Below are 20,775 nucleotides of genomic sequence, written 5' to 3'. Positions count from 1 at the left end.
AGTTTATCAAAGATTACCAAAAATCTTCTTGGCGATACAAATCAGGTGATTTTACCATCACAATCATCTCCACAGCATCTCGCACAAGATTTCAGTGACTTCTTTATTGGAAAGATCGAAACAATCAGAAACGATATAGCATCTCAAACACAATCTGTATCTGATTTAGATGGCATAGAAACTGAATACACAGGTGTCAATTATGTAGAGTTGACTCAAGCCTCAGAAGACGAAGTGAAATCAATTATCAAAAAGTCAGCGAACAAATCATGCGAACTAGATCCTATCCCAACATGGTTATTAAAAGAATGTCTTGACGAACTAACACCAGTGATAACAACAATTATGAATGCATCTCTAGATGCTGCGTATGTGCCCAAAGCGTTCAAACATTCACGAATAAGACCTCTTCTAAAAAAGCCAAGCCTAGATTCTAATGTCCTAAAAAACTATAGACCTGTGTCAAACTTGCCGTTTCTGTCTAAAATCTTAGAAAAAGTGGTAGATGTTCGAATTGAAAATCATCTGAGGAACAACGAACTTCATGAAGTTAATCAATCTGCTTATAAAAAATTCCACTCAACCGAAACCGCCCTATTAAAAGTTCAAAATGACATTCTTCAATCGTTGGATAAGAACAATGTGACTATTCTTGTGATGCTTGATCTCTCTGCAGCATTTGACACTATTGACCACGGGACGTTGATTCATCGCCTTGAACGTCACTTTGGTGTTACAGGCAAGCCACTCGCATGGATGATGTCATACCTTAGTGACCGCTACCAGACCGTATGCATAGATGGCGAGCTATCACAACCAGTGCTAATGAAGTACAGTGTACCCCTAGGGTCTGTCCTGGGGCCAAAGAACTACACAATGTACACAAAACCAGTCGGAGCTATCTGCAGAAAGCACGGACTGAACAATCATTTCTATGCGGACGATTCGCAGTTATATCAATCCTTCAAAACAATAAATAAAATGTCTATTGAGGAGACCATTCATCGCGTTGAAAGTTGTTTAAAGGATATAGTAAGTTGGATGAATACTAACATGTTGAAACTCAATGCTGAAAAAACAGAATTAATGATATTTTCATCTGAACACAAGACACAATCTGTTTCAAACATATCTGTGAAAGTGGACGGCTCTGAAATCAAACAATCAGGCAGTGTCAGGAACCTCGGTGCTTTCCTGGATTCGAACATGAGGATGGAGCAACATGTGAATAGTGTGTGTAGGAATTCCTATGCACAGTTGCGGCAAATTAGTCACATCAGACAATATATAACCGCAAACGCAACCAAATCTCTAATCAACTCTCTTGTTACATCACGTTTGGATTATTGCAACTCACTTCTATATGGAATTCCAAAACGGTCAATGAACAAACTGCAATATGTCCAAAACACGGCAGCTAGAATCGTAACCAGAACATCCAGATACGACCATATAACGCCTGTTCTGCGTGAACTCCATTGGCTTCCTGTGCAATGTAGGGTAGAATACAAAATTATAACACATACATATAAGGCACTCAAAGATCAATCACCAGCTTATGTAGCGAACATGCTAGAAATATATACACCATCCAGAAATCTGAGATCGCAGAATAATGCATTAAAACTAGTGGTGCCCAAATGTCGAACAATACGATTTGGTGACAGGAGTTTTCAGACAGCTACTGCGAGGTTATGGAATGCCCTCCCATCTGGCATAAGAGAGTGCAAGACCGTGCAAAGTTTCAAAAAAGCGCTAAAGACGCATTATTTCATACAATTCTTTGGCAACTAACATCTCACTGATTACCTGATTTATAATGTAGATACTTTGCCGGCCAATTAATTACTTTAATTAAGAACTCCAGTGTGACAGAATAATGTTGGCGGTGTTTTTTTTCTGTGGGATGTATCATGGATGTTCTCCGGACCGTTTAGGTAGGGATTGACCCAATCATCCGGGACGGTTTGCATGCTGTGATGCATTTCGCAGACATCATACCGTTTAATTCTGTCTGTTCAAAATGTAAGATATCTTCTGTTCTATTCTGCTCTGACCTGTGTCTTTGATAGGTCAGTTAATGTTTTATGATATTGTATTTTTGTTTCATGTTTTGATCTGCCTACCTTCCAATTTAAAATGCTTGGTATCTTATTACCGTAATATAGTTTTAATTTCTTCTATGATAGTTCAATTCCCATTTTTTATTGAACATTATATAAATGTTTTTATGTAAAGCACTTTTGAACGTATTTTTATATGAAAAGAGTGCTATATAAATGTGGTATATAATAATAATAATAATAATAAAATCCCCGCTCTAGATGCCAGATTTTAGTTCTGCCCATTGTTTTCTCGTTCAGGGCAAAGCCATTATTTTATCTGGGGACCATACGCCGGTTTTCATGGAATTGCACTCTGTGTATCATTGAAGCTTCCATGTGCACCACCGTATGAGTACATCAGCGGATGTCTCTGAATTATATTCTGGTACTTATAACATGTGTAAATGCTGAGTTCTGCTCAACCCGGGGCTAGAGGGCGCGGACGGTAGCTTGCATTTCCACTACCGTCCGTGAAAAGGCTCAGTCAAACCGAGCCTGCAACATCTTCGTTTATGTTGTTTTCCACTTCTTTATTCTATCAAAGAATGTATATATGATACTAAAAATGATAAAGTGGGTGAAAATACAAGTTAGATATTGGTAAAAATGTTAGAAGAATGTAAATTTTCTGCATTATTTGAAAAGCGTTGCAACGGTTTACTACCTTCCGCTAATATCTTGGGTTATTTATAAAAATATCCTGCAAAAATCTTATGATAATAAGTTTGTACCACTAGTCACTTTCTGAGTATTCACTTTTAATGGGTTTTTGAGAGAAATTATTTTCTGTTTTGTTCCATGAATGGTTAATAACTAAAGCTATAAATAAAATAACAGTAAAAAAATAATTCCCTTTAATTCTTAATTGCACAAAATTCTTTGAAATCGCTGAAAAATACCAATAGCTTCCTTTTTACATTCACTACTGAATCTAAACAAGGAAGAAAATACATACAAATTATTCGACCATGAATGCCATTATTTACCCGTCGTTTATATAGACAAAATTGTTAGTTTATCATATAGAAATCATATTAAAAGTATTTTATTTTATGATTTAGCATGTATCACTTTGTGGATTATTTCATTTAGGATATTGAACTATATCTAACATGAAAATGTGTGCTATTTTGTGGCATATATTATTCTTCCTGCTGAGGTTTACAACAGGTAAGTTAAAAATTTTGATGTTATTTTATATAAATCCAAAGGTTGATCAAATCTTGTTTTTATTTGTGCAAGCAGCATTTCATAGACAGATTTTAGGTAAGCAAACTGTACAGATATATGCAATACATAAAATATACAACCGTTTTAGTGTTGTTAGTAAAATTAATGGTTAATTCAACACTCCGAAATGTAAAATGACTCACATGATGTAGTTTATGAATAAATACGCCACTACAATAAAAAGTGCATGAAAGTAAAACGGCCATTTAATTTTGTTTCTTCTATTATTTGAAGAACATGGTATTCAAGAAATATAATCTATGACTGGGAAAAGTTCTGGATGGAAATATCTGGCTCTCGACAAAGCCTCGTTACCGTCTAAACAGTTGCCCTTGAGCCAGTTATTCCAATCCGCACCTTAAACCAGTGAAAGGTTCTTATATTAAGTCTTGTAGAATCAAAGTTCTGAAATCTATTTTTCTTTTATTTTATTTTTTCTCTAAAATGTGTATTTCACAAGGTTGTCATTAATGGACTCCGCCTATCCTATGCTATGTACACTTAGAAATTTTATAAGGTTTTAAACTTACATTCGGTATAAATTTTCATAATTTTAAAATTTGTGCTTTCTCATGAAACTCGGTGTACAATATAATTGCTTTACAAAGTTCCTTCTTACAGTGCCAGGAAGGACAACTGATGCTATTTGCCTCTATCAATACATCTATAGATCTTTTAAACAATCATATAATTTTGTTTTAACTCTCACAACATCAGTTTCATCCACCATGTCATTACATTTATATTCATACAATATGAAATAAAAATGTTTAAATAGTCATCGTATGTAATTTAACACGCGCAATAATGTTTATATTTTAGAGAACATGCCAGATATAACTATTGCACTGGATTTGTCAATGTTAAGGTGATCATAGTATGGTTCTTGTCACAGTACGCGTCGTATTAAAATGAAATATTTTCTGCCAGATGTTCACGTGTCTGTTTGATGCTTGTATTGCTTAATAGTAGATTAATCTTTACTTTCTTCAGACAAATTAAAATTTTAACTCAGTAGCGTCTTGCACTTCAAACATCAAGCATCTCCGATTCCGTCATGCATGTCCGTACATGTAACTACATGTATATATATGGGTTGTTCTAAAATAACGTGACAAATTGCGTGTTTTGGAAACTGTACAAACACTTTCTGTAAATTTCATTAAGTTTGGACGTTGAAAAATTATTCAAATATAATTTGTCACGCTATTTTGGGACAACAAGATTTTACGTAACAGGGAGGACGACCTGAATTATTCATATCGAGAAGAACACTACTATGTGACAGGCCAAAAGGACAATCTCTCAACTGAATGCGGAGTTTGGTGTTATATCTTCTATGTTGATTTATGTCTTAAAGTGCCGTGTAGTAGCTGTTAAAAGTCTCTCCGAGCTTGGACACAGTGTAGTTATATTTTCTGGTCCTTTAAGATTAGTGTAGATCATGGAGTACATTCATTACACTATAATAGCGTTCGGCTTGAACCGGTACTAGGGAGCGAGAGGGGGTTGCACATTGCATTACCTCACATGAGCAGACTCAGTCAAACTGGGTCTTTGGTTGCGTTTTATTCTTCCAAATGATTTTTCAAAGATTTTATTTAGTACTATCGGAACAGCATTCGTTAAGTGCCGTGGGGCGGTTGTAAAAATCTCCCCATACTGGGACACAGTGTTGATATATTTTCTGGTTCTTGGTTATCATCGAGTACATGTATATTCATTTTTACTATAACAGAGCTCCACTAAAACCGGCACTAGGGGGCGTGAGAAGTGTTACATTTCATTACCTGTCAAATCTATTAAGTTTATGCTTCCAAAGGATCTTTTCAAAGATTTTAACTATCATAACAGCAGTCGGCGGTTGTCAAAAAGTCTCCATTCTCCCCGTACTTGGACAGTGTTGATAAATTGTCTGGGTTTTTTCGGGATCATGGAGCGCGTGTCGTCACAATCTGAAGATAAAACCTTTTCATTAATAAATGCCTTATAATTAGCTTCGCTTTGATAAGGATTCAAGCAAACGCGGTACACATAACGTTGCCTGAAGTTTTTTTCTTGTTTTTAGTCTTTTTACTATCATTTTCCCATTCTGTAAGGATCACCTTCATCAACCTGACCTTTTTCATAACAATTATGATATTGGAAAATACTGTTCGTCAACACAAAGAACTCATTGAGTTTTCACTGTACCTGTGTTTTATTATCACTATTATTTTTAATATTATTAAAATATCTTTTATTATTTTATTTGTACTAATAATAATTATTATTATTATTATCGAAAAAAAACTTTACATAATAATAATTATAATCTACATAATATTAAAATAATAATAATAATTATTATTATTCCGCTTTCACTGAAGGAAAATTATTTTTTTCAGCTCCACTGCACACATCTTCATAGTCTAGTTGGGACCTCTGCTGTGCTAATTGCACTCTAATCAGTTACTGTTTAAGCAGCAGATAAGATGGGGGTTGTTTATTGGATTTGGGATTGGGGGCACTTATATAGTAGTGGATGCCATTAAACCCAAAAAACAAATAGATAAACTTTTTTTCTTCTATAATATTTAAATATAAATTATCCGTGCGTACCAGAAAACGTGAATTTAATGTGGCTGTGTCATGTATTATACAGGATTATATACATATATGTATATCATGTTCACATTCCAATAAACTTTCAAGTTTATGTCTGCGTTTAAATTCAGTTCGCGTTTAACTCAATAATTGATCAATGACTTGTTTACTTATTCTCAAGTTAATATGATTAGGCCATATCAAATTAGATCTATGTTTAGCGTAGGCAAGTAAAAAATCAAAGTGTCAATAAAAAAAGTAAATTAAGGTTTTGTATCGACGGCATTTAACTTGACTCAAAAGAATGTGTTTAATAAAAGAAAATGAAAATAAAAAAAAATACAAATGTAAAAAATAATAAAATTCAAGGTACATGACTATAATCATAATAAAAACGCTTTTTAAACTTTTCAACAAAACCGTTTTCTTACATTTTCTGAATGATAAAGTATTTAATACCAATATAGTGGGTCTGCGACCGGCATGGATCCAGACCAGCCTGCGCATCCGCGCAGTCTGGTCAGGATCCATGCTGTTCGCTTTCAAAGCCTATTGGAATTAGAGAAACTGTTAGCGAACAGCATGGATCCTGACCAGACTGCGCGGATGCGCAGGCTGGTCTGGATCCATGCTGGTCGTAAACCCACTATATTGGTTTTCTCATGGCACGGCTCATATGTATTTGAAGAAAAATTGTAGCATTCATCAAGCGGAAATTAATACTTTAAACTTGGGAATGAAACAACATTAATATATATATATATATTTTTTTCTTTTTTATTTCTTTTTATATATATATAAAACAGTCTGAAACTACTGAATAAATACTTAAGGTCTTCTAAATGTTTTCTGTTTAGGCCTGAAAAATTCTTTACTTCCGGTAACACGCTTAAAAAAACAGGTTAGATAGATCGGAAAAGTTGGGGCTTTTTGGCCTTTTTATTAGATATCTAAGTGAGACTTTTCTGTTCTGAAATTATTTCGGTGTCAAAAAATGAGTGCAAATAAGGGGATTATGCCTTTAGAGTATCAGTATGTTGATTTCTAACATCACTGGCCATATTTAAAGCATGAAAAGTGCAGTTTTACAACTTTTTGTTAAACAGATAATTAAATATTCTCCAAGGCCATGAAAACCTTTAGGGTCGGGCCAAAAATTTAAAGTAGGTCGGGATACCGGAAACAAACAATTTTTACGCCTTAACATGATCAGCACTGTTGCAACTAAAACTTTTTTCCCTGGTGAAACTTAATTTAGATCCAGTTTAACACACATCATATTTGGTATTGCCATACACAATATTATTTTTATAATATAATACCGCGTTCAGACTACGCTTTTAATCCTAAATTAACTTGGGTTTATTTTTTAAACTCGTTTGCGTCCACACTATATGTGGTGTAAAACGTGAATTATGTAAAGGACAAGTGGTTTCTGTAATATAGCATTAAAACTACCTCGGGAGGTGGTTTTAATACTATATTAAAAAGTAATACTACATTATTTTACAAGTGTGAACGCAAATGTGAGTTATAACTGGTTTTACAATCCCAAATCCCCAGATCTTACCTTTTGGCTTAAGAAAACCATGTGTTTCTCTTTTGTATCAAACAGTTGATGCTATGGCTGGCAAAAGTAATTGGAGTGTTGATGAAGCAAAAACATCAAATTGCAATATGGACTCCTTCTTGTTTCTGTCAGCCTCCTTCTTTGTAACCTTTTTTGCTCATTGCAAAATATTTGTTTACTTCCAACATTGCATGTATATATTTAAACCACATTTCTTTGCCTAGTGTGGACGCAAACTAGATTATAGTTTGATGGGTTTTAAATGTCAAATACCAATTATAGCCAATTAGTGCCAGATAAAAATAAAACCGATCTGCTAGTGTGAACACGGTATTATATAGATATACACCTAGTTAAACATATAGGAATATAGGAAATACTTGTAAATCATTCGACCTTGAATTTTATAATTTATCCGTCGATCAATAATGAATATACAGCTTATTGTAAGTGTCTTAAATTGTGTTTATATATGCCACGGTAATATGCATTAACTTAACTTGTAAACTTGTGTCTAATGTGTTCATTTAATGTAATTTTTGTTAACTCAGTATGTTATGGAGCTCTTGATTAAAAGAAGGATGTGCCAAATGGTGTTATACTTTTTACACGTCCTGGTTTTGTTTACTCGAGGTAAGATTTTGAATGTTTATATTTGAGGTTAAGAAAAAACAAGATGGCCAAAATGGCCCTAGGTCGCTCACCTGAGAAACACACCATAACAGTGTAAACGTGATTGACCTATTGATTTCATGGAAACATATATTCTGACTAATTTTCATTAAGATTGGACGAAAAATGTGGTCTCTTAAGTGTAAACAAGTATTTTCTTTTATTTGATCTAGTGACCTAGTTTCTGACCCCAGATTACCCATATTCAAACCTGACCTAGATTTCATCAAGGCAGCCATTCCGACTAAATTTTCTGAATATCCGGTGTAAAATGCAGCCCCTATTGAGTACAAAAGAGTTTTCTTTGATTTGACCGGGTGACCTAGTTTTTACCCAAGATGATCCATAGTCAAACTTGACCTAGATTTCATCCAGACAAACATTTAAATCAAATTTCCTGAAGATCCGGTGTAAAATGCAGTTCTTGTTGCATACACAATGTTTTTCTTTGATATGATCTAGTGACCAAGTTTTCGACCCCAGATAACCCATGTTCGTACATGACTTATGTTTCATCAAAGCAACCATTCTGACTTAATTTCATGAATATCTGGTGTAAAATGGAGTCACTATTGTATACACAAGGTTTTTCTTTGATTTGACCCAGCGACCTAGTTTTTTTGATCACAGATAACCCATATTCTAACCTGACCTAGATTCCATCAAGGCCATCATTCTGACTAAATTTCATAAATATCCAGTGTAAAATGCAGCCCCTATTGCGTACACAATGTTTTTCTTTAATTTGACCGGGTGACCTAGTTTTTAACTTCAGATGACCCATATTCAAACTCGACCTAGATTTTATGCAGACAAACATTCTGATTAAATTTCATGGAAATCCGGTGAAAAAAGCAGCCCCTATTGCACACACAAGGATTTTCTTTGATTTGACCGGGTGACCTATTTTTTGACCCCAGATAATCCATATTCAAACATGACCTAAATTTTATCAAGGCAATCATTCTGACCAAAATTCATGAAGATCAATTAAAAAAAATACAGTATCACATACACAAGGTTTTCTTTGATTTGACCTAGAGACCTAGTTCTTGACCCCAGATGATCCATTTTCAAACTTGGCTTAAATGTTTTTAAGGTAATTATTCTGACAAAATTTTATGAAGATCAATTGAAAAATACAGCCTCTATCGCATACTAGAGGTTTTCCTTTGATTTGACCTAGTGACCCAGTTTTTGACCCAGATAACCCATTTTCGAACTTAGCCTAGATTTTATCAAGGTAATCACTCTGACCAAAGTTCATGAAGATCAATTGAAAAATACAGCTTCTATCGCATATACAAGGTTTTCTTTGATTTGACCTAGTTACCTAGTTTTTGACCCCAGATAACCCATTTTCATATCTGGCCTAGATTGTATCAAGGTTATCATTCTGACCAAATTTCATGAAGATCAATCGAAAAATACAGCCTCTATCGCATACAGAAGCTAAATGTTGACAGACGACAGACAGACAGACAGACGCCGGATATCGAGCGATAACAATATTGCTCAGTTGAGCTAAAAATTATGAACATTTCTTCTAGCACTACGAGTACAATAATTCGTTTCTTAAATGAAAGATGCAATTTAATTAATGTGCACTTAAGTTAGCATATATATTATTTCAGAATCAAACAGCCAACCAGGATTCTGCAGAGACAAGCCAGGTACGATCGCGTTGTATTGAGCTGAGGATTAAAGTGATTTAATAAAGCGTTCGTATATGTTCATTAAGAACTCTCCATATGTTCAATATTTGATTATTTGTTTTATTTTAAAAGAATATTTAGTTACATCACCTTCTATTTTACATTCATTTTATATCCTTTCCGAGGCCATAACGTAGTAAAACGTATTAGCGTCTGATGGCCCTTTCACGCTTCGATAGAATCAACATCTATTTCACGAAATTCATTTTGGAAATATTTCTGAAATATCTCAAATACGGACACATCTTACATCCGAGGCATATAATGACACTTTCAGACAAAATCAAAAAGGGCCGTTTGAACGATTTAACGAAGTTCCAGAAATCTCCATATACCCTTGCTCCGTTACGGACCCCTGTGGAATTAGTGTTATTCCGAGTTCAAATACTTATTTTGAAGATAAAAGGCTGACACCTTGTGCTAAAGCACAGATATTTTCAAATCGTTAGAAAGTGCTGAAAAATGACTCCTTATTAGCAAAACAAAAGTCCATGCGCATACATTTGGAGGGGTGGCCCCTGCGCGTGACCCCTGACTATAGACCAATGCAAATGCGGCTTTCGTTTTCAAGTTAGCCTGTTTAATTTCATTTTCTTGACTTCCAGAGTTCGTCTGAAGTCATTTCTTTGTTTTCAAAAAACATATGTATGCTTGGCATATTGCATAAAAATGTGCGGCAGTCTAAGGATATGCATACAGCAAGCGTACATCATTACTTCATAGGCATAGGAAATAGAGATCAATACAATTGCACCTTTACTAATCCTACCAGGTGTTCTGCATTACAGAAGTGCTTCTATTGTGACATTTTGATACAAGCAAAACTGTATTATCTGCACTATTAGTTCCTTACTGGTACTTCATTGTATTATTGGCTTGTTAAAAGTTAATTTTTTACCATGTGCAAGTTGACAGAATCATAGGAACCATGTTTTGAGGGGTAAATCAAACACAAATGAATAAATCCTTACTGTTTTTGTTGTGCAAAAAAAAGTATGATATTGTGTCTAAAACAGTTTGCATTTCCCATTCAATTGTGTAATTGCAGGGAAGTAAACTAATAGATATCTCTGCTTATAAGTACTAGCCCAAGGCAAGAGTTGTCATTCTTTGTGGATCACAACTTTAAATTAAAAATTAAAACTTCTGTTATTGATATTAACAAAACTATCATAAACTTCACATTTCGAGGGTTCAACGCAAAAAGGGCGTATCTATAATGATTATTATATGTAGATACGCCCTTATTGCGTTGAACCCTCAATTTGTGAAATCATTTTTGGTTATTTCAAGGACTTGGAAATCAATTTCTAGATTTTATTTAATGTATTACTATCATTGAAAATTTTAGGGTCTATCTCTATACTTCAAGGCAATATACAAAGTTGTAAGGCTTTCCTTTAAAAGACATGTGATGCAAAGATGAATATAAACTATTAAAATATAAAGAAATCACACCTATCTAGATTTTACTTATATATATGTAAACTTAGTGTTGTTATTATTCTGATTATATGGGGTCATTGAGTCGAGTTTATACCTAACAAAAGTGCGCTTAAGTCGATTCTAGTGGCACGTGGGAGGTTTCATGATCTTTAATGACCACTAATGCACAGACCTGTTATTGTGCTTGGTTGTATCTTATGCTTCCAATTAACCTTTTTAGAATTCACTTTAGAAATTGATTGTTTCTTAACATTTCTAAAGGTACATTTAGCTTTAATACTTCAATTATGAGTCAGATATAGATATTTTTATATGTCCGCTCTACATTTTTATGTTTTCTTTCTGAAAAAAAAACAACAGTATTTCAAGGAAGGTATTTTTGAATGACGTTGTAATGAAACGAATAAAGTGCTGTAAGCTTTAAGTTAAAGTTTCTAGAGCTGCTAACAAGTGTGCAGTGACAATATAGTGACATGTGCTCCTAAACACCGGTAAGATATTGACAACGTGATTACTAGCGTCATAATACATAATAAAAGGGTCATTACAACAGTAGTTAGATCTTGGATTTCGTATTCGTCTCTCGTGGATTTTGCAAAATCGGATCGCTCTTTACAATTTCGTTCTAAATGCAGACTTTATCTATTAGTATCATCTTGTGTTACTTTCTGTATTTATGTCACCTCCAGTCGCCAGTTTGACGGATTACTGTTTTATCCTACTTTCGTTTACTGGGATTTTCTTTGCGTATTCCGAAGAACGTTGTCACAGAATTCTTATCACTCATTCGGTATGAATATTAACTAATATACTTGACCCAGGTTAACCAACCAGTAAAATCGACCTTCTATAGAAATATTCGGTCAACTTCTTGAAAAGACATCATCCTAAAGACTGTGGTTCATCAGCTGCAAAATACTCACATAGTCAAATACAAAAGATAATAGGTAAGGGTACATTTCTCGGAAGCACAGACCATCAAAAACACTGCCTCAGAGCCACGCATTTGCAAAGCATGCCCAGAACAAAAAGAAGCTGTAATGGAAAAATATTACAGACAGGTTGCTTCAAAACATCTAACAAGTACATATTAATTCATGTCAAATATAGACAGAGCGGGAGGAAGTGGTAAACTGGTAAGGGTGGGGGCGTGGGGGAGGAATTTGAAGGGGAAAGAAGAATAAGGATGAATATACAAAGGGAATGCTACGCTCCTTATTGACAGTCACACTACAACGTAAACCACTAAAGCACAGACACTCATGCACCAAAATCAAACACACAACCACACCCAACTAAATAACACAGGAAAACGAACAAGTAAGACACGAGAAAACAGCTGGGCACCGCTTTAGACCCACAATCACACAAACGCACCCATCTAAGCAGGAAAAAACAATTGTGTACCGCCCTAGGACTTCGACAGCCAGAATAAAGGGTAGCCACAAAAATTAACCCAAAGTAAAGGGAAAGGGGATGCAAAAAGTAGCTCAAATGCAAGGCGAAATGAGGGGGAAATAGGGGGAGTAAGTAGGAGGAAAAAAATCTTGCATCAAACAAGAAAACATATGCAACAGACACTACAAGACAGACAGAAAATCAGTTGAAAATAGGGGCACCACCTTGTAACGGTCAGTAACCTATATAAAGGAAACTGGGGGTTTAAACACGTTTAGGGCATGCCAACCTCGCACTTACCCTATTTTCAACAAGTTAGACAACACAGTGTAAATAAAATCCCCACTGAGAAAGGATCTAACATTAGCGCGAAAAATAACAGATTGATAATTTAAAAGTAAAACATAAAATTAAGGTAAATCTAAGGTATAATTACACCAATGTACTCAACAACTTGTCCGAAGTCAGAGCACCAAGCGCCTAACGTTTAAGGGCACGACTAAGAAAACTGCTAGACAAAAATCAACTCTCTCCGTCCATTGTATGTAGGATTTAGGAGAAAAGCATCATGGAGTCTTACACTTTATTAGTCATAGACTGATGTATGTTTAACCTGGAAGAATATAAAAAATATTTCCATTATATCTCATGGTATGGTAACATTATCTTAAATAATTTCTTGTCATGATTTATAGTCATAAGATAATTTCACATATTGCATACAATTGTATCCTTTCAATAAGTAAAAGCAAATGTTTAATTAAACATGTTTCCTTCAATATTTCTTGTGCGTGCTCTTTATCTGTCTGCGAACATCTATGTATTAAAATGTCTCCTCATTACTTTCAGTTGTGAAATTCTGCACTGATTATGGATTGACAAATCTAACAGATATAAACATAGACACAGTCAGCGTCCCACGTTATGAGGAAAACTTTTGTGAATGTGCCATATTACCTTTCGTCTCTGGAATTATATTTACATTTTCATACTATAACAAAGAGGTTCCAAGAAACATGGTTTTCAAAATAGATTCTGCTCTGCTCTCTTCGAAAGAAGCCACCACCGTAAGGATTACTGACAGAGCAAAGCTTTCGCTTCTCACTACAAAGAACTACACCAGTGAAGGAACATGCTTAATTGTTTCCACAGGTATCGTGCTTTGATTATTGGTCATTCTGTAGTTAAGGCAGGTCTTTAAACTATTGATATTATACATGTATATCATTCCAAAGTGTTCAATGGTGGTGATAGAAATGTTTTAATTTATATTCTTTTTAATTTGCTATAAAAATTATTGATTGTAAATTGCAGCTTACGAAGTATTTTAAATTCCTTTGCCAAAATTAGCGATGTATTTTTAACAAAAAGTCACTTGATAACGATATGAGATATGGACGATATCTGTTTGTTTCAGTCTAAAGATTTTCATTTCATTTTTGACTGAAATTACCCATTTTTTAGTTTCTTACCAGTTAAAGTATATTTGATATTTTTCACTATGAAAACACCATATATATTCCACTCTAATACTTCGATATTTCACTGTAAAAATGTAACAAAAGTTTTAAATTTCAAACGCATTTTCATTTTCGAAATGTTCTCTTACACATAAGTGCCACAGTGGTTTAAATATATACAGTACTGTGTATGGATGTCAACTGTTCGAATCAAGTTAATGTATTTGGTGTTATATTAAATTGTAAAGAGGTCGTGCCCTAACAATCACCTGTTTATTATTAACTCGAAATTTTGGGATACCGACTCGAAATTGCGACTTAATTACTCGAAATTTCGAAATATGTAACTTAATATTTCAACATTTCTACTTACGTTACTCGAAAGTTCGTTTATGTTACCGAAATTCCGACTTATTATCGTACCTATTTATCCACGAAGTGTTAAAAATTAAAAAAAAAAAATTTTTTTGAATAAATTGTCATTGCTGCACAATTTTCCCTAAAATGCATATTTCTTGTACGTCATTTTATTTGAACCTCAGATATCAAAAGTGTAAAGCGGAAACATCTATCTACTCTTCATATATGGTACTTGTAGGGACCAAGCTTGTAGGGACTTAAGCAAGTGTCTAAACTTAATATAGTGTCTGCATATTTAAACCTAAGTCCATGTATAACCTGCCATGGATCGACAGAAGTTAGGACATAACCCATGTATTTTAAGTGTTTCGGTTATACAGGATCGGAAGTATTCAAGGTATGGTCAAAATGTGAAATATTCAAGTTCGAACACTAGCCGGTGATCTTCTATTACCGCCTATCAGATCAAGAACTACTCTAGGTACCTGTTTTAATCTCAAACGGTTGCAAAGACCTAAAACGATAGTAAATAGTTATGAATGAAACGTTGCATGTTAATAAACGAGTCAGTCTTGTATTATGCTTGCAAGTCACATTTCTACAGAGTCACGCAATTGTCATTATTTCCAGAATGGCCTTTGTGTCATTGATATACATTATGTGACAGCACATTTTCAAAATCTAGTTAAACAACATACAGTTACTCTTACGATTAGCTGCTGTTTCATCAAAGTAATAAGAAGACAGGTGTTTACTAGTTGTCAAAATGATGTATGTTAAAGTGATTCATTATCTGTTACAGATAATGACATAAGGTTCAATATTACTTGTGCGAAAAGCATCAAACCTACAACAATATCTAGCAAATCGTCTACATCGGGGGAATACGAAACATCCACAAGTACAGGACAAGTAACTAATACAGAATCATATACAGAATCATATACAGAAGATAACAAAGACACAGGAGGAAACAAATTTATAAGTAGTTTCTTTGTAAAAGCTTTGTATAAATATTTTTTCTAGCCATATACAAACGTTTATAGTAATTTTAACCTGCAAACTCCAAGTTTTTAAAGTAAACAAGATAACAAAACCTTTAACAAACAGAATCAATTTAAATGTACGAGATATTTTGGTCCCTATATGAAACTAATACGTGGTATAGTAAAGTATGTACATGATACGTGATTCTTATGACAAATGACGTTCACGATAACGCGAATTCGTTTATATGACGTCATCAGGATGCGACCGGAGGCGGCGGCTAGTAATAATAGTGTCCTTACGCCATATCAGGAATAAATGAAATACAGGATGCATTTACTGGTCAGTGAACAATGTCTAGTAGAAACACCTCTTATATAAAAAGATTATTTTTTCTAAAACCTATCCGGGAAATATAAGGAAAAAGTATATAAGAAGAGTGGACACACATTTATGATACAGTCTCTCAAAAATAATTAGACCCAGTAAAAGTTTCAGAAAGTGGATACATAAGCATGGTTAACTCGCCTTTGTCCTTCGGTACACCATGTCAAATTATTGTCTTTTTCTTTCTTTTCTTTCTTCCTTTTAAAATATTTTATTGTCGCAAAACTCTGTAGTCACATAGCAATGTGTTTTATGAGTTCATAGTATCAGGAATCGACGCTCTTTATGTGTGCAGCATATAAAATTGGTCATATTACGAGTGGATGAGCTCTTTCGTCAAATAAGAACCTGTTTAAAATCAAGCACCGATTTAATGTTTCAAACCTTATTCTAAACACATTTGTACGTTTTGAATTATTCTGACATTAAATGTATTGAAAATTGTTATGTGACCTGGGTAACTGAAAACGGAAGTAAAACGTTCTTTTAAACATATAACTATCAACCCTAGCTCATAAACTGCAGACCAAGACCACCCTTTGGTTGTTTAAAGCATTTGATGAAATGTCCCTGCAAATAGCTTTTGGTCAGATATTATTTCATAAGACTTATTACAGTCTGACCCTCCTTTACTCTTTTACATTAGCCAGTTTGTTACAGAAAATATTAGCAAATACATTTTCTACCTAGATGACATTTTGTCACAAAACATCTGGACCTTGTAAAGAATGATACTAAGAAAATTATTTTGGATTGTAAGATATTGATAAAACGCATGAATTGAACGTAACTTTTTGTGCGTCGAGACGGATATAAACCCAATCTGGACTTCTTGTGAGTTTACCAAAAGTTCCAGTGTGTTTCTAAATCTTAAAGAATAATGATAATATGCAGTCCTTGAATGATCAGACATTAAGTAGATAGGATAGTGTAATTAGATCGATTGTCTATTGAACCAAAGTCATTATGGCATTCTACTTTGTTTATAATATATATGAATGGTAATATATTTAAAGGACAGCCTTTAAAAAACATTTTTTTTAATTTTCAGTTCCGGTTGTGGCAGCATTATCTGGCCTTATAGTTTTGGTGATTGTGATAGTCGTAATCATTGTCTATAGAAGGTATGTAATCAACAAATCAACAAAAGATAAATGTCTCACAAACCCGTTATTTTTGGAAGCTCGAGCTTTTGATAAATCATTAAAACAGATATTGCATATATCATTATCCAACCAGTCGCCGAAATAATATTGATATACCATCAATAATACAAGTAGCATTTCTTAGGCGTTTTAGATTACAAACAACCTATGTTACAAGTTTTCTCCATAATGTTTTACTTGCTTAATTGTACGTAAAATGGTAAAAATGAACATCTGTAATTACCTTCATGCATTATATTAATCTGTTAAATTACTATGGACAAACCGAAGACAACTCATTGATACTGTTCAAAAAAATAAAATGTATTTCTTAAACATTTTATATCCTGTGATATAGGAAATCCACCCTAAAACTGCTAAATTCTAAAATGGACTGATCAATCGTTCAATTTGGGCAATACCATTTATTATTCGAAGAGGTGTTCACTGAAAATTTACTGACTGAATAGCGAACAGTGCAGACCATGATCAGTCTGCACGGATGTGCAGGCTGATCTTGGTCTGCACTGGACGCAAAGGCATAATCACTTTCCGCCAGCAGGCTAAGGGTTAAACAGATGTCGGTAAAAACGTTTGCATGCTCTGTATATGTTATGAAATTTTATTTGCCCTTTTGAAAAACGGGACGTATTATGGGAACGCCCCTGGCGGGCGGGCGGCGTCCACAGACTTTGTCCGGAGCATATCTTCTACATGCATGGAGGGATTTTGATGAAACTTGGCACAGTTGTTCACCATCATGAGACGGAGTGTCATGCACAAGAACCAGGTCCCTAGGTCTAAGGTCAAGGTCACACTTAGAGGTCAAAGCTCAAATTCAAGAATGACTTTGTCCGGAGCATATCTTCTTCATGCCTGAAGGGATTTTGATGAAAGTCAGCACAATTGTTCATCATCATGAGACGGAGTGTCATTTGCAAGAACCAGGTCCCTAGGTCTAAGGTCAAGGTCACACTTAGAGGTCAAAGGATACAAGAATGAAAACCTTGTCCGGAGCATTTCTTCTTCATGCATGAAGGGATTTTGATGAAAGTCAGCACAATTGTTCATCATCATGAGACAGAGTGTCATGCGCAAACACCAGGTCCCTAGGTCTAAGGTCAAGGTCACACTTAGAGGCCAAAGGTCAGATACAAGAATGACTTTGTCCGAAGCATTTCTTCTTCATGCATGGAGGGATTTTGATGTAACTTGGCACAATTATACACCATCTTGAGACGAAGTGCCGTGCGCAGTTCCCTTCTTTAGAATTACTTCCCTTTGTTGTTACTATAAATAGCTTATATTGTAACTTTTTCATTACTAGTCGTAGGGAAAAATCGAGACCACTTTTCTGTAGTACAACATGCATGCTACATCCAGTTTTAAGGTGTTTTTTGACCACTCTCTACCTGGTAAAGATTTTTGTGTGGACTTGCAATTTTTTTTTTTATTTTTTTTTTTTTTTAAGATTAACTTCCTTTAGTTGTTACTATAAATAACTTATATTGTAACTTTTTTATAATTGACCGTAGGGAAAAACCAAGACCACTTTTCTGTGGTACAACATAGATGTCACTTTCCAATTTTGGTGTATTTTAAGGTATCTCTACCTGGTAATGAGTTTTTTGTGGACTTAGAAAAACAAAAGACTTACAGTGATTACTAAACAACCACAAAATTAAAATTCCCTTTGCAAATACAGGTGCTAGAGTAAAGAAATTTGCTGTGACGGGCGTATATTGTGACATTCTGGCACTCTTGTTGTTATTAGTTTTCGTTTTGAAAATGAATAATATATGATAATATAAACTGCTAGATATCGACAAAAGTTGTTTATCAATTATCAGTTTGTTTATACAAATAAAAGATCCTTTTGAAACACAGATCACAACAAAGCAAAGGAAAATAGCAAACATTGATTTGATGAGCTATCACTGCCCCAGCACCGGCATGACCGGAACTATATCATTCAGAAACATTGAATGGGTTGCGTGATCCCAAGGACTAGAAAATATGAAAACACAAGGCCAGTATTAATTAGAAAACTCCTACTGTCTGGTTTATGTTAAGTATCGAGGTCGGTGTTTGATGTTTGTTTTCTGCTCCTTTGAGAAATAGAAAGCCAAAGTTACGTTGTTAATGAATTGAATTTATCAAGGTAAGATGCGAGCCTCCGGCTTATGTTATTCAGGTTGTTCAATTAACAACACATAGTAGTAATATATTCTATGAAATAAAGGCATCGCAGTGCAGCTAAAGAATACGTTATTGTACATAGTGATATAATAATCTGGTGTATTTATACATTTAAAGGTATACTAAGCATTATTCTATGTTTCATATGACAACGAAATCTTTAAAGACTACCGTCATTTTATTATTCGGCAAGCTTTAAACTTTGTAAACTAATTTGATTTCTTGCGAGTTTGATTATGCTATTCATAATACTTATGCATCACCCCTAAACGTCTGACGCACTCACTATAACAGGAAATGGGCTTTAATTTTGTACTGCTGCTGGAATGCTCAAAGAAAAGGTATCTCTACAAGTTACATATTATTTTCGTTTTAGACGATCGTCGAAAAAGGAAGGACAGTCTGCAGCTTCAAGCTCATATGCCGAGAAGGAAGATGATAATGACTATTATATGACGGAAAATCCAATGTACAATGCCACTGATATTTCTCCAAAAGCACAAAATTCTGACAATGAGTACCATTACATAGAACACGATAACCATGATCACCGCATGTCTGCCGATCAGTATGAAAGTTTTCCAGACTCCCCACTGAGGAAACAGGGTGCAGCAAAAGAAACAGACAAAGAAGAGCACTATGACTACTCAACATGCTTGTCAAATAGTCAAAAAGGTCTTTCGGCAGTAGTAAATAAACAGACACTGGCAACAAAAAGCGATGGTACATCATTACCAAAGAACCAATCAGCTGACATCGAAAACACATATGACAGAACTGATAAACCGGCTAAACCTTTCATGGGAGAAAATGAATATCATCATTTAACTCCTGCAGGTTCGAGAAAAAAGACCACTTTGGATACGTATCATACCGTCGGAAGTGTAGGTGATAATAAACATGAGCAGGAAGAGAACGGAGAAGAGTCTGAGTACCATGTTACCAGTTTACGATAGTAAAAGTCAATGTTTTAATTTTTGTACAGTCTCTTTTTTTGCCATGGAGATTAGTGTGAGGCTTTTCCATTTAAAGACGTATTTATACTTATAATGTAGTCACAGTACTAGAGAACTCAATAATTTCACCTATATTAATCTATCTTGTACTGTAATACTTGTTCGTAAATTTGACATTCTGTTCGATCAAATATCGCCATATTAGCTTTCACTTTATTATTAAACATGTTTAAAAATATCTAACACGCTATGAACTAACAAAAAACATTAGCGTTTTCAGTCATGCATAAGGAATCCGTATTGGTTGCCAACATACTATAGATTTAAACAATTTTTCATATTTAGTTTTCTTACTTGTGATCTCCCCTTGACCATAACTAAACACATGTTGCAAGAGTTGTCATTATTTACTATCACAGGGTATACATGATTTATTAATGTGATAGAAACATTGATAGAATTCATGTTTGTAAAATAATTGTTAGACATGGAGACTATTTTCTCGACTTTAGACCATGTTATTAAACATGAATTTATAGAACAATGGCATTGTAATATA

At 34.3% G+C, this 20,775-nt stretch overlaps 1 protein-coding gene and 1 long non-coding RNA gene across 2 annotated transcripts; both read left to right on the top strand.

Moving 5' to 3' along the window:
- The first annotated feature begins 2,841 nt into the window (after positions 1-2,841).
- LOC123544293 (uncharacterized) lies at positions 2,842-13,888 on the top strand. Its single transcript, XM_053542360.1, has 3 exons — positions 2,842-3,275; positions 9,798-9,836; positions 13,572-13,888. Exons 1-3 carry the CDS (start codon positions 3,218-3,220, stop codon positions 13,886-13,888), a joined length of 414 nt encoding a protein of 137 aa, XP_053398335.1. The 5' UTR covers positions 2,842-3,217.
- Positions 13,889-15,346: 1,458 nt separating this feature from the next.
- LOC123552563 (uncharacterized) lies at positions 15,347-19,548 on the top strand. Its single transcript, XR_008370838.1, has 3 exons — positions 15,347-15,527; positions 16,968-17,040; positions 18,949-19,548. It is a non-coding gene; the product is annotated as an uncharacterized LOC123552563 (long non-coding RNA).
- The last annotated feature ends 1,227 nt before the right edge of the window (positions 19,549-20,775 follow it).

The sequence above is a fragment of the Mercenaria mercenaria genome, chromosome 4 (genome assembly GCF_021730395.1).
Source record: "Mercenaria mercenaria strain notata chromosome 4, MADL_Memer_1, whole genome shotgun sequence".
Lineage (NCBI taxonomy): Eukaryota > Metazoa > Mollusca > Bivalvia > Venerida > Veneridae > Mercenaria > Mercenaria mercenaria.
This window is presented reverse-complemented; position numbering and strand designations above follow the sequence as displayed.

Bases quoted from the DNA above. Each gene is read 5' to 3' on its own strand.
- LOC123544293 (XM_053542360.1), top strand. From the start codon at position 3,218: ATGAAAATGTGTGCTATTTTGTGGCATATATTATTCTTCCTGCTGAGG. The intron at 3,276-9,797 runs GTAAGTTAAAAA...ATATTATTTCAG, and splicing joins CCTGCTGAGGTTTACAACAG to AATCAAACAGCCAACCAGGA. The intron at 9,837-13,571 runs GTACGATCGCGT...CATTACTTTCAG, and splicing joins ATTCTGCAGAGACAAGCCAG to TTGTGAAATTCTGCACTGAT.